Source organism: Ascaphus truei, chromosome 2 (genome assembly GCF_040206685.1).
Source record: "Ascaphus truei isolate aAscTru1 chromosome 2, aAscTru1.hap1, whole genome shotgun sequence".
Lineage (NCBI taxonomy): Eukaryota > Metazoa > Chordata > Amphibia > Anura > Ascaphidae > Ascaphus > Ascaphus truei.
Window position 1 is genome coordinate 189,198,982 of NC_134484.1, and position 12,712 is coordinate 189,211,693.

Here is a 12,712-nt window from a genome sequence, read left to right on the forward strand (position 1 = left end):
GTGTAGGTACCTATGTGGGGCAGAAGCTGCACTCGCTCCCCGCACCCTTCCTTCCCTACAGCTCCCTGACTCCAACTCTCTGTAACCTTCCTTTCCCAGCTCCCACTAATGTAAGTGGCAGGGTCCCTAACCTGAGGGCTGTCCCTGGCAACACTCACCTTACTGGGGAGCTGAGCTATCTCGGACCAAGGGGGTGCTGGCCTAATACAGGGGAGTCCCTCTCTCCTGTACCCTACCTCCTTCCCTTGTCTGCTCCTTCCTCTGACTGGACTAACGTGCTCCAAGCCCGCCAAATGTATCCACTTGCTCCAGGACAATCCTTCAGCCCTATTGGCTCCTATGAGGCACCTGATGCCTCCCTCGCTATGCTCCATGGGAGTTGTAGTCCCATAGAGCCTATCCTGGCATTGGGGCCGCGTGCGCACTTGCCCTGCGCATGCGCGAGTCTTTGGGGGCCGCCTCAACCTTTCCCTACTCTGCTCTGGCACTCGCGCGACTCTCCCTGACTCTGGGGTTCCTCCCGCACCTGCGCGATCCCGGCGCATGCGCGAGTGGCTAGGCAATGGCGGCGCCCTCTTCGCCAGCCGCCGGGACCTTAGAGACGCGATCGCGGCCTTAGCAACCGCCCGATCGCGGCCCCGGCAACCGGCCGCAGACAGGAGAAGCCGCGCTGCTCCCTGCTCCAGCCCCCACCCTTGGAAGCAGCCGTCGGGTCTGTCGGCACCCGCGACCGAGCTGCTCAAGGGGAGGGGGTCTCCAGGAGCCACGGGAGCTCCAGGCTACATGTATTTGCCTATTCTCCCCCAGATGATTGTTTTACATGGTAAGGCATCAATAACATTTCTAATGCGTTTATTTGTCTGGTATATACAGGCATACCCCGGTTTAAGGACACTCACATTAAGTACACTCGCGAGTAAGGACATATCGCCCAATAGGCAAACGGCAGCTCACGCATGCGCCTGTCAGCACGTCCTGAACAGCAATACCGGCTCCCTACCTGCACCGAAGCTGTGCACAAGCGGGGAGACTATAGAGCCTGTTACAAATGCGTTATTTACATCAGTTATGCACGTATATGACGATTGCAGTACAGTACATGCATCGATAAGTGGGAAAAAGAGTAGTGCTTCACTTTAAGTACATTTTCGCTTTACATACATGCTCCGGTCCCATTGCGTACGTTAATGCGGGATATGCCTGTGCAGTACTTAATATGTCACTTTCTCGTAAGGTATACTATAGCCATCTCACTAGGTTTTCTTTTCCCCTTACAGATCCCAGGGTTAAAGGATGGCTCATGCTGGACTCCTACCTACCGACGCTTTTCATGACTGGACTGTATTTTTTTTCCATATGGTTGGGTACCAAATATATGAAGAACAGGCCTGCATTCTCTCTCAGGGGTCACCTTATTGTTTACAACCTTGGAGTTACCTTGCTTTCCCTTTATATGTTGATAGAGGTAAGCTTTTATACGAGCTACAGTTTTATGGAATATAATGTGGAGTTTAGCTCTTGTTCACAAAAATGTAATTTTTTTTAACCACTTAAGTTACTGTGCTTATGGTGACTTCAGTGTCAATTACTATAGGATATAATTTTCTTACAACTCTCATACTCAGTATTATTTGCATATAATGGTAAGACGTCCCAGTGAAATGCATTGTGGTGGTGGTGGTGGTGGTGAGTGTTTGCTAAATGCAACCAACAATGAAAGATGATTGCCTTACTTTTATTACTACAGTAGCACCAGCAGCTCTATTCTGTCTGAAATAACAGTGTCCAGGTATTTATACTGTTCATTGGTGGCGATGTCTGGGACACCTCACTATGCTATCCATTGTGTCCCCTTACTGCAACAATGGGAAACCATCCAAAATGCAAGAGCTGGTGTACATTATTAACTTGAACGGAAATAAGCATATGGACACACTCCTTAACTATTAATAGAGATCTTTATGTTATTCTAAATGATCCCTGTCAAAAATAGAGTAGAAAGGAAACAGTTGCATTATTAAACAGCGGCAATTTGGAAATATTTGACAATGAGATAAAACACTATCTAGAGTAGTAGGATACAGTACATCTTAAAGTCCTGGGAAGGGAATCAACTTGTAGCTGCTGAGAGTAGTCATTGTAAATGTTACCCCTTGAGGCTGCTGGGTATTGATGTAGCTATATATTTGAGTTATTGCATGCAGAGTTTTCATTTTCCAAGAGTCTTACTATGCTATTGTAACAAACACAACATGAACAGCACACGAAGAACAAAAGCAAATGAATGCACAGTCTGTTCCACTTATGCATGAAAAGAAAGACTTTCCGCTGCTACATAATTGAAAAAGCGTCCATTGGTTGAACAGTTGTAACTGTGTAGAGTGACCTCTGGAATTGTTATATTTCAATATCCTTTTGTTCAGGTCAACAACATTCCACTCTAGTCTGCATTAATGTGATGAGAAACAAGCTACGTAAAAAAAAAGAACATACAAGCACATATTGTTTTGCCTTCAAAACTAGAAACATCACTAGATTTCGATTCAAAGATTCCCTTAATAACACTCTAGCCAATTATTTCTTTTTGGTCAGAGTAAAAATCGAGCTCAAGGAAAAGTTTGCATACTGTTAGACAAATCTTTTTGTCTAGCACATTTACTGCAGGATGTGAGTCCACACTAATGGTTGACCTCATAAACAAGGATATGTTAATGTCTTAGTACAGGGGTGTGCAAACATTTCCCCCTGTGACCCCCTGTCTGCACTCCTCCTCCCCCCCCCTCACCTTGTCTCCGGCGTCAAATGATGACGCTGAGTCATTTGATGCCGCGATGCCAAAGACAAGGGAAGTTGCAGATGCCTCACACGATCCCCAGGTATTTAATTTAAATGCATTGGGAAGAGCGCGTGGCCCTGTAACCGGCGCGCCCCCTCTGGAACATCTCACATCGTCCCCAAGTTTGAGCAACCCTGTATTATGATACTGAATTTATGGCTGTTACAGTTCTTAATGGAGATCTTAAAGAAGTGTCAGGAGTACTGTTTAACACTATGTCTGGCTACTGTTCTACTACCCTGCGGCTCAATGTAGGACTCAGGTTAGGAGAAGGGGGAGTCTTCCCTATGTCGTGTCATACTTAGAGGGGTGACTCCATGTTTCGATTTTGGGGTGGTGGTGGTGACAACCCTCTATAAACCTCACAAAATCCCTGGGGTCTAGCAGTAGTCATTCTTTTTGCAGCCAAGGGGCAGGGTGTCCTACTTTTATGTTATGGGTGGGGTTTAGAGTTAGGTGTAGGGTTAGAATTAGGGTAAGAAATAATGCTAACATCAGAGTTATGTTTAGAAATAGAATTAGGGTTAGGATTTGGGGCCGCGTTAGAATTTGAAAACGGGTTAGTGTTTTGTAGTGAGTTAGGTTTTGTTTAAGATTAGAGTTTACATTTTGGAGGAGAGTATTGGTGTAGCACTAGTGTTACGGTTAATGTTTTATACTGTTGTAGTGCTACAGGTAATATGTTGGGCTCTGGTTGGTGTTTCTGGAGATTTGGCGTGTGATTGCACCTTTACAAATAGTTTGATCAAAAAAACATTAGCACCCATTGAAATGAAAATGAACCACTGGCATTGACGTGTCCAAAACATGTTTATCTAATTGAGCTTTTTTTCACAAGAACATAATGTTTTTAAAGTACATTTTTTAAACATGGTAAGCTGAGACATTGGAAGGTTTGATTTCAAACGACTCTCTTTTGTGGTGTATTACAATGTGCTGACCAGGAGTTTGCTGTCAGGCTGTGCTCACCACAAACGAGGCGGGACCACTGTACCGAGGTGGGAAAAGATATTACACCACCCACAGCCATGAGGGCTCGTCTTGAGTGTAGAATAGTCTGGATATCCGGGCCAGAGCAGGAGAGGTACGGGTAGTAGTGGGTACTGTTAGCCAAGTCCGGGGTTAGAGAGAGAGACGTAGTCGTATTACCGTAAGCGAAGATCGGGAGTGGAGAGAGAGGAGTAGTCGTATTGCCGTATGCAAAGGTCGGATGCCAGAGGTGCGGAGAAGTCGAGGAGGAAGCCGGTTCGGTACACAAGGACGGGACTGCAAGACAAGACAGGACTAGGGAGGCAGAGCGTGATGAGAACAGCAACTGGTTCTATGCTCAACCAAAAGTGCAGTGGCACAGCTGAGCATATGTAGGTGACAGGGTCCAATGGGAGAACGGCAGTGTGGAGGTGTGTGCCAGGTAAGCCAGTGATAGGAGGTAGGTGAGCAGATCAGGTGAGCTCCCTGGGGTGGAGCTTGAGTGGAGCATGCGTGCACGCTTGCGCGTGTCTGCTGTGCTTGGGGCAGTATGTCTTTAAGAGGCAGGAGTGGGTGCACGCGCGTGCGCGCGCCAGAGTATTGCCGGGACTGCGGAGGCAGGAGCAGGGAGAGCCGGAAGAATAAGCGGGGAGTGTGCCGAGGGTGGCGCGGCTCCCTAAGCCTTACATTTGCACAGGCAAAGCCCCCTATATCTTATCTTTATTAGCTCTCCAGGACAGACAGGGTGGACGAGAGGTTGAGTAACACCTGACTGACAAACCCTCACCACTTCAGATGTCCACATAAAAAGAAAAAAATTAATTTCCAAGCATTTGAAAAATATCCAAATGTTTGTTTTAAGCATGATTATTGTTATTTATTGAAGACAATTACATTATTAAGGTTTAATCTGGCCAAGCATTTTTTCTTCATTTCCATTGAATCTTTGTGGAGCTTTTTTGAAAGACAAACCCAGTTTTTATTGCGCAAAGAGCCATGTTGTTGTTCTAAGAGGTACAGTAACGTACACCACAGCCCATTCAAGCAAAAGGTTTTAAGTGCCTTAGTACTGGTTAGTAAATATGGCCCCAAGTCTCCATTCTTTAACCCTTTAAGTGCTGGAGGAGTCGTGGCATCTGAATGCCACGGCCCTTCCAGCATAGTCAGTCCTCCGTTTCATTACTGGTTAGTTTGTGTCCTGAGCTCCATGGGAACACAGAATGTGATCTAAGCTAAACAAAACACCCAACCTGGGCATGACGTAGTCATAATGTCATATGGCACTCGTAGTGCCCACCCCATAATGTAGTAACTACCTCTTGGGGTACCCAAAGGATTATTGTCTGTGAGGGGCTGTCTGGATAAGCGTGACCTGGGCCGCCGACAGGGTGGGACAGCCGGGATACGTGTCCCAGGCCCGGTGTCTGCGAGGGGCACGACTAGCAGGTGCTGCAAGTTGGGCCTGACCAGAGGGCCCGGCTCCTGGCCCTCTCACAGTAGGGCTGCAGCTCTCCCTCAGCTGCAGACCTCCTCACTCTGTCCCACGCCGGGCCCTCTGACATCAGCATGCGCGGGGCCTCCATCTCATGCCGGTGTGCACTGGCTTTTTTATATCTATTGGGGTTTTTTTATATGCATTGGGGCTTTTAATATGCATTGGGTTTTTTTTTTTTATATGCCTTGTTTTTTTTATATATTTTTTGTAACTTAAAATGTATTGTAATTCAACATAGTATACATAGACATCATTACATTACAATTTCTGGAATTAAACAAAATTAGGGGGGGGGCACATCTGGGAAGGGGGGGGGGCTGGTTACCTTCTTCTGCTAGATTGGTCCAACCTTTATTGCCCCCGCACAGTCACGGCTTCCTCTATTGTGATAAAGACTTCAGATTTAGCCCTCTATTAGCCAGCTTTGGATTGTACATCAGAGGAGAACGCATCTACATCTATCATAGCAAAATTGTGGTCATACTCACTCCCGGGAAGTTTGATTGAGCTAACCATGGTTGCCAAACTTTCTGAAATTTAGAACCGGTATCATTGACCAGGCTTGTCAATTTCTCTATTTGACAGACAACCCAAATGCTATTACAAATTTTAGAAATGTGTGGGATATCTTTTTGTTTCCATAGTGCTGCAATCTCGCATCTCGTTGCAGTTGCAAAATGGGCAACCAGTTTACTTTTGGATCTGTATAAACCTTGCACTGATCTATTTAGAAGGAATAACCAAGGATCCATAGGTATATCAAGGCCCAATATTCTCTGTAGCCAATTCTTCATTCCCCCCCCCCCAGAGGGATACTATTTGAGGACAAGACCACAGCATATGCAATAAATGTGTCTGTTCTCTGCAGTTTTTTGGACACATTGGAGAGTATCTGGGGTACATTTGGAAAGCTTAACCAGCTTGAGATACCACCTTATTATAACTTGATTATAATAAGTATAACTTATTATAACTTACAAATTGAACTCTTAGCCACTGACTCAAATATTTCATTCCAGTCCTCTTCCTCCATCTAGAACCTCACCCGAGTCAGCCTCCCATTGGTTCATATACTGCAATTTCTGTGTAAACTCTGGACCGTGAGGCCGAGGTGGGGATATAGGAACACAGAGCTGAGGCCGCGAGATTGCATTCAGAATGCAGAGTCGTAGCCGGGTCAGGGTTGGTGAAGGGAGGATCGTAGTATAACTTGCCGTGGTCGAGGATTGGAGAAGGTATGGATCGTTGGGGTGACTAGCCGTAGTCGAGGGTTGGAGAGAGTCAGCATCATTGTAGAGAAAAGCCAAGGTTCCATTGAACTGCAAGATAAAACACAGCAAAGCAGGCAAGGGAAGGCAAGGCAGGACAGGACAGGCGATATAAAGTGCTTGCGACCAGCATATCGTCACAAGAAAAGAATATCTATGCTCAGCCAAAGTGCAGCAGCAATAGCTGAGCATATAAAAGGAGAGCAGCCAATAACTGAGTACAGCAGCAGAAGCTGCTGCAAGAATCAGCCCCCTGATTCGTTGCTGAGTGACCTCAGCACAGCAGGCGCCGATGAAGAAAAGCAGCAGTCAGTTAGTGTTAAACTCTGGAGTGGATTCTGCTGCTGATCTCGGGGGTGATTCCTGCGCCTGATCCTCACATTAACCACCCCCTTCAGGAGCGACCTCTGGGCGCTCCAGGCACGGCTTCGAGGGGTATCTCCTTTGAAAAGCCTGTACCAGACGTGGAGCGTGAAATCGATCCTTGGGGATACAAGTACGTTCTTCAGGGCCAAAGCCCTTCCAATGAACAAGGTACTGAATGTTTCCTCTGGACAGTCTGGAGTCCAGGATCGTCTGCACCTCGAACTCCTGCTGTCCTTCCACTAGGAGAGGTTCCGGAGGAGGCGTGGGCACAGGAGACCTGGGATCCTGTACAAAGGTTTTTAATAAGAAGACATAGATAACTTCGCTGAGGATGCCTATAGGCGTATGTTTTTAGTAGACAGCTATACTTTGTCACTGGAATGGTATACTGCCCTGTCCCGACGATGCCAATCGCCTGTGTTTTTTGTGTGGTTACTGCCCTCTGCAGATTTCTCTGAGTCTTCCCCCATAGTTCCTGTAGCTGCTGTATCCGGTTATCCATGGCAGGGACTCCGGATGCAGTTCCTCGGGAGGGAAGAGCAGAGAGATTGGAACCAAAGTTAACGAAGAAGGGTGACTTCTGTTATGACACGCTCCGCAAGTTATTATGGGAGAATTCCATGGCCCATTTATGGTCCATGGCCAGAGGTCAGCCCAGTCATCTTGGGTCTCAGACACAAAACAACGGATAAATTGTTCAAGAGACTGGTTCGTTCGCTCTGTTTGTCTATTAGACTGGGGATGGTACGCAGAAGAAAAGTTCAATTCTACGCCCAGCTGCTGGCAGAAGGCCCTCCAGAATTTAGAGATAAACTGCGAACCCCGATCCAACATGATGACTTGAGGAGCTCCATGAAGTCACAGATGAAGATCTCAGAAAGCTTGGCGGCATTAGGTAGTCCCTTCAGGGAAATGAAGTGAGCCTGTTTGAAAAAGCGATCTTCAACCACCAGGATCATAGTCATACCCTTAGATAAGGGAAGCTCCACCAGAAAGTCCATACACATGGCCGATCCAGAATCGGGAGAGGTTGTAATAACCCGGTAGGTCGATTCCTGGGTGTTTGGGTCCAGGCGCACACAGGACAAGCGGCTACAAAGGCTTTAGTATCCTTCCGAAACCCAGGCCACTAGAATTTTCGTTCCAGTAGTTCGATGGTCTTCCTTTCACCCGGATGACAAGAAGTTTTGGAACTGTGTCCCCATTCCAATACCTTTCTTTGGAAGGCTGGTGAGATGAAAAGGCATTCTTCTGGAACCACAAGGTCCTCTGGGATTTGGGTTTGATCCTGAACGATGTCGTCTTGGGAGTCAAAGGTAGCCGCTGAGATGATGCATGAAGATGGAAGAATAGGTTTGTCATGATCCTCCGCAGTATCATCGACCAAGAATTGACGGGAAATAGCGTCCGCCTTCACGTTTTTGAAGCTTGGTAAGTAAAAGATGATGAAGTTAAATCGAGAAAAGAAATAACACCCACCACGCGTGTCGTGACCCCAATCAGCGGGCTCCCTCAATGTACAAAAGGTTTTTGTGATCTGTGAGTATGGTCACTGGATTTTCCTTCCTTTCCAACAAGTGCCTCCATTCCTGTAAAGCCATCTTTATGGCCAAAAGATCCCAATTGCCCACATCATAGTTCCGTTCGCCTGGGGGAAATCTTTTGGAGAAAAATTTAATTTACTTCAAGAGTGAAGGGTTTATTTATATTTTTATTTATAATTTTTTTTTTACCAGGAAGTAATACATTGAGAGTTACCTCTCGTTTTCAAGTATGTCCTGGGCACAGAGTTATAAAAAAATACATGTTACATTAAAAGAATAGGGTTATACAGTCAATTCACAGACATTTCATGGACAGATAGAGTTGGAAAATAGGGTACAGGGGATAAAGGGCTTGTGAGTTTCAGAATGAAATAGAGCAGCTTTAACATCACTTTAACATCAGCGAACAGCAGCAAACGGCTCACACCCTTTGGCTGCCCTTCGGCTGTGCAAAGGCTGTCCACCTTTGGGGCAACGCAGATGTTTATTGATGAGGTTGAGTTTCAATGCAGCTGTCAACACACGCTGTGTTCTTTGTGTCCTGTTGGCTCATTAACATTCCAGTGGGTTGGGTTGACATTCTACAAAGTACAAGCAAATGTTAACTCTTAGTACTCTGGTCCTGTGCAGAGGGGAGCAGCTCTTGGGGAGCCCCATCAGACTGTCTGCCTTTGGGGCAACACAGATGAACACTCAGGTGATTGAGATTCAATGCATCAGTGAACACAAAGTTCTTTGTGCCCTCTTGGTTCATTAACATTCCAGTGGAATAGAGCGGGATCTGGATTTACCAGAACTGGGCCGGAGGCAAAGGCTGTCTTTAGTTTATCAAATGCATTAACCGCTTCCACAGACCATTTAGAAGGATCCTCTTCCTTTTTGGTTAAGGCAGTGATGGGCGCCAGAATGGAAGAAAAGTTCTGAATAAATAGGCGGAAATAATTAGCATATCCCAGAAACCGCTGGACCACCTACAGGCTGATGCTGATCTCTGGCCGCCAAAAGATTTGTTCGTGGAAATCCCGTATTCCTGCTTCCCCGGGTGACCCGCCTTCTTGGAGTTATGATTAAGAACCAAACTGATTTCAGGTTCTAGGAGGCTAAGCAACCAGGTAGGTGTATAAGTGGATATAGTATATACACAGAGCCTATACACTTGGGTTTCAGAAGATAATTGATGCAGCTGAATAGTTCATATTGATAAGTGGAGGGCAGGAGGAGATATCTAAAGGGAGGGGATATGTTAGGCAAATGCCCTTACCCGTGTCTCCATATATGTCGGTGTAGAGTAGCCTGTACTCACTAGTATTCACCATCCTGCAACTCCTTGAGACTGGCGCTGGCTGTACACACGCTGCTCGACTACATGTGTCCTTCACTTTACGCCCGATGGTGTCCCTTCGATCATGTAGGTAAACGGAACAAAAATAGATCACGGTGACTGCTGCTCCATAAACAAAAAGGGGAAAACTCACCAGCAAGAGGTAACTAAAAACACTTCATTGGGACTACATAAAAAACATGTTTACACAGAAAAAACTCTCCTCCCACGCGTTTCACACCCCTTAAGAGCGCTTTTTCAAGGAGGAGAGTGGAAGGAGAGTTTTTAATTACCTCTTGCTGGTGAGTTTTCACCTTTTTGTTTATGGAGCAACAGTAAATTAAAGTTGTACTTACTCCTGCCAGGATGAAGGTGGCCCTCATCCTCATCTCCATCCTCGTCCTCCATGGGCAGCAACATTAAAATAAAAAAAAACTAACTACTTGCCACTAAACCCTTAATTACCTTAAATAAAAGCCATCATTTGCCCAAAATGCATTGCTTGTCACTGTGCTTATCTACACCCTAAATGGGACATAGATAAACACATTGGCAGTCAATGGGAATCCTAAAAAAAAAAATGACACAACAAAATAAAATACAATCAATGTGTTTCTTACCTTTGCCGGGATTCACCCTCATCACCCTACTGCTGCACCAGCTCTTGACCCATGACGCAATGCTCCTTATCACCATGATGCACAGAAGTCCATGATCCTCTATTGATTGTAGAGGAGGCCCGGCTGAGTAATCTTCTTACCTTTCTTCCTACTTTTCTTCTTTCTTCTCTCCTTTGTAATCCAATTGTTCCAGTTGATGTTGATTCAACAACTTTTTGTGCTCAAATGAGACGGGACAGGCCTTATATTAGGCCTGTGACGTCACATTTGACTGTCAAATGGTACACTTCCAATCCAATTGGTTGGTGAACCATGTGACAGCTTCCATTTTTTTAAGGATGTGACTTTATCTTAAAGGGAGGGAAGACAGCCAATCAGGTAGCATATGCTTCCCTCCCTTTAAGATTATGTCACTTAAGCAAAAACAAAATGGAAGCCATCACATGGTACACCCACCAATTGGATTGGTAGATATACCATGTGATGCCTTTCCTTTTTTTGGAGTGATGTGACATCAAAAAGGGAGGGAGGCATGCTACCTGATTGGCTATCTTCCCTCCATTTTTAATGTCACATCACTCCAAAAAAGGAAAGGCATCACATGGTATATCTACCAATCCAATTGTCAAATGCTTGTTTTTATTTCACTGTGATGTATTTTATTTGGTGCTTGTTTTTTTTTTAGGTTGCCCATTCATTGCCATTGTTTCAATCCATGCCCATATTGTGGGCATGGTTTACCACAGTAACAATCAATGGCGGGGGTTAACCCCTTAATTACTGTAGCGTTACTAACCACTAAGGTAATTAAGGGGTTAGTGGCCAGTAGCTACTTTTTTTTCTTTTAATGTTGCTGCCCATGGAAGATAAGGCGGACGGAGATGAGGACAAGTGCGGCCCTCATCCTGGCAGGGGTAAGTACAACTTGAATTTACTTTACGCTGGCTGAATAATGTTTTATTTTTAATGGGAATGCGCTATTATCCAGATCTAGATAATAGGGATTTTGACCATAACGGTACTGCAAGCATGTCAAACTCGCGGCATGCGGCCCACAACGAATATCTTTGTGGCCCAGCCAATATAACCAGTGTTTCGACAAATCCAGTCGCCCACAGACCCAGGGCAACTGGATTTGGCTCCGGGGCAACTGGATTTGGCCGCCCCAAGCTGCGCACGCTGTTCTTTGTTTTTTCCCTGCTCGCGCGCTGGAAAAAAAAAAAGTCCCCTTACCTGCTTTGTGATTGGCGCGGCAGCCAGGCTCCATATGAGCACCACGCGCATCACGATCGGCCATTTTCCCTGGTGATCTTCCGTGAAGAAGTAAGTGCTCCCTCTGTCTCCCGCACTCCCCATGGCTCCAGCCCCCCCCCGCAGCCCCCTCCCCCGCACCCCATCTGCCTCACCATGCCGCCTTCTGCACTCCTCATGGCTCCAGCGGCCCCCTCCCCGCGGCCCCCTCCCGACTCACCATGCCACCACTACTGCCTCACCATGCCGCCTCCTGCACTACCCTTGGCTCCAGTGGCCCCCCTCCCCCCGCACACCATCTGCCTCACCCTCCCCGCACCCCATCTGCCTCACCATGCCGCCACTACTGCCTCACCATGCAACCTCCTGCACTCCCCATGGCTTCTGCCCCTATGTCACCCACCCGGCCTCCCCCAGTCACCCCATCACCCCCTCCCCCAGTCACCCCATCACCCACTCCCTCAGTCACCCCCTCTCTGTCTGTCACTCCCTCCCCCAGTCACCCCATCACCCCCTCCCCCAGTCACCCCATCACCCCCTCCCTGTCTGTCACCCCCTCCCCCAGTCACCCCGTCACCCTCTCTCTGTCTGTCACCCCCTCCCCCAGTCACCCCATCACCCACTCTGTCTGTCACCCCCTCCCCAGTCACCCCATCACCCCCTCCCCCAGTCACCCCGTCACTCCCTCCCCCAGTCACCCCGTCACCCCCTCCCCCAGTCACCCCGTCACCCCCTCCCCCAGTCACCCCATCACCCCCTCCCCCAGTCACCCCGTCACCCCCTCTGTCTGTCACCCCCTCCCCCAGTCACCCCATCACCCCCTCTGTCTGTCACCCCCTCCCCCAGTCACCCCATCACCCACTCTCTGTCACCCCTCCCCCAGTCACCCCATCACCCCGTCACCCCCCTCCCCCAGTCACCCCATCACCCCCTCCCCCAGTCACCCCGTCACCCCCTCCCCCAGTCACCCCGTGACCCCCTCCCCCAGTCACCCCGTCACCGCCTCTGTCTGTCACCCCCTCCCCCAGTCACTCCCTCTGTC

General features: G+C 47.6%; 1 protein-coding gene across 1 annotated transcript in view; it reads left to right on the forward strand.

Annotated features, from left to right (window-relative positions):
- The window catches only part of ELOVL2 (ELOVL fatty acid elongase 2), a 220,326-nt gene that overhangs the window by 127,866 nt on the left and 79,748 nt on the right, over positions 1–12,712 (forward strand). The window contains exon 3 of the mRNA XM_075585712.1: positions 1,278–1,465. Within this exon, the coding sequence (XP_075441827.1) occupies positions 1,278–1,465 (188 nt within the window). The remainder of the gene's footprint in view (positions 1–1,277; positions 1,466–12,712) is intronic.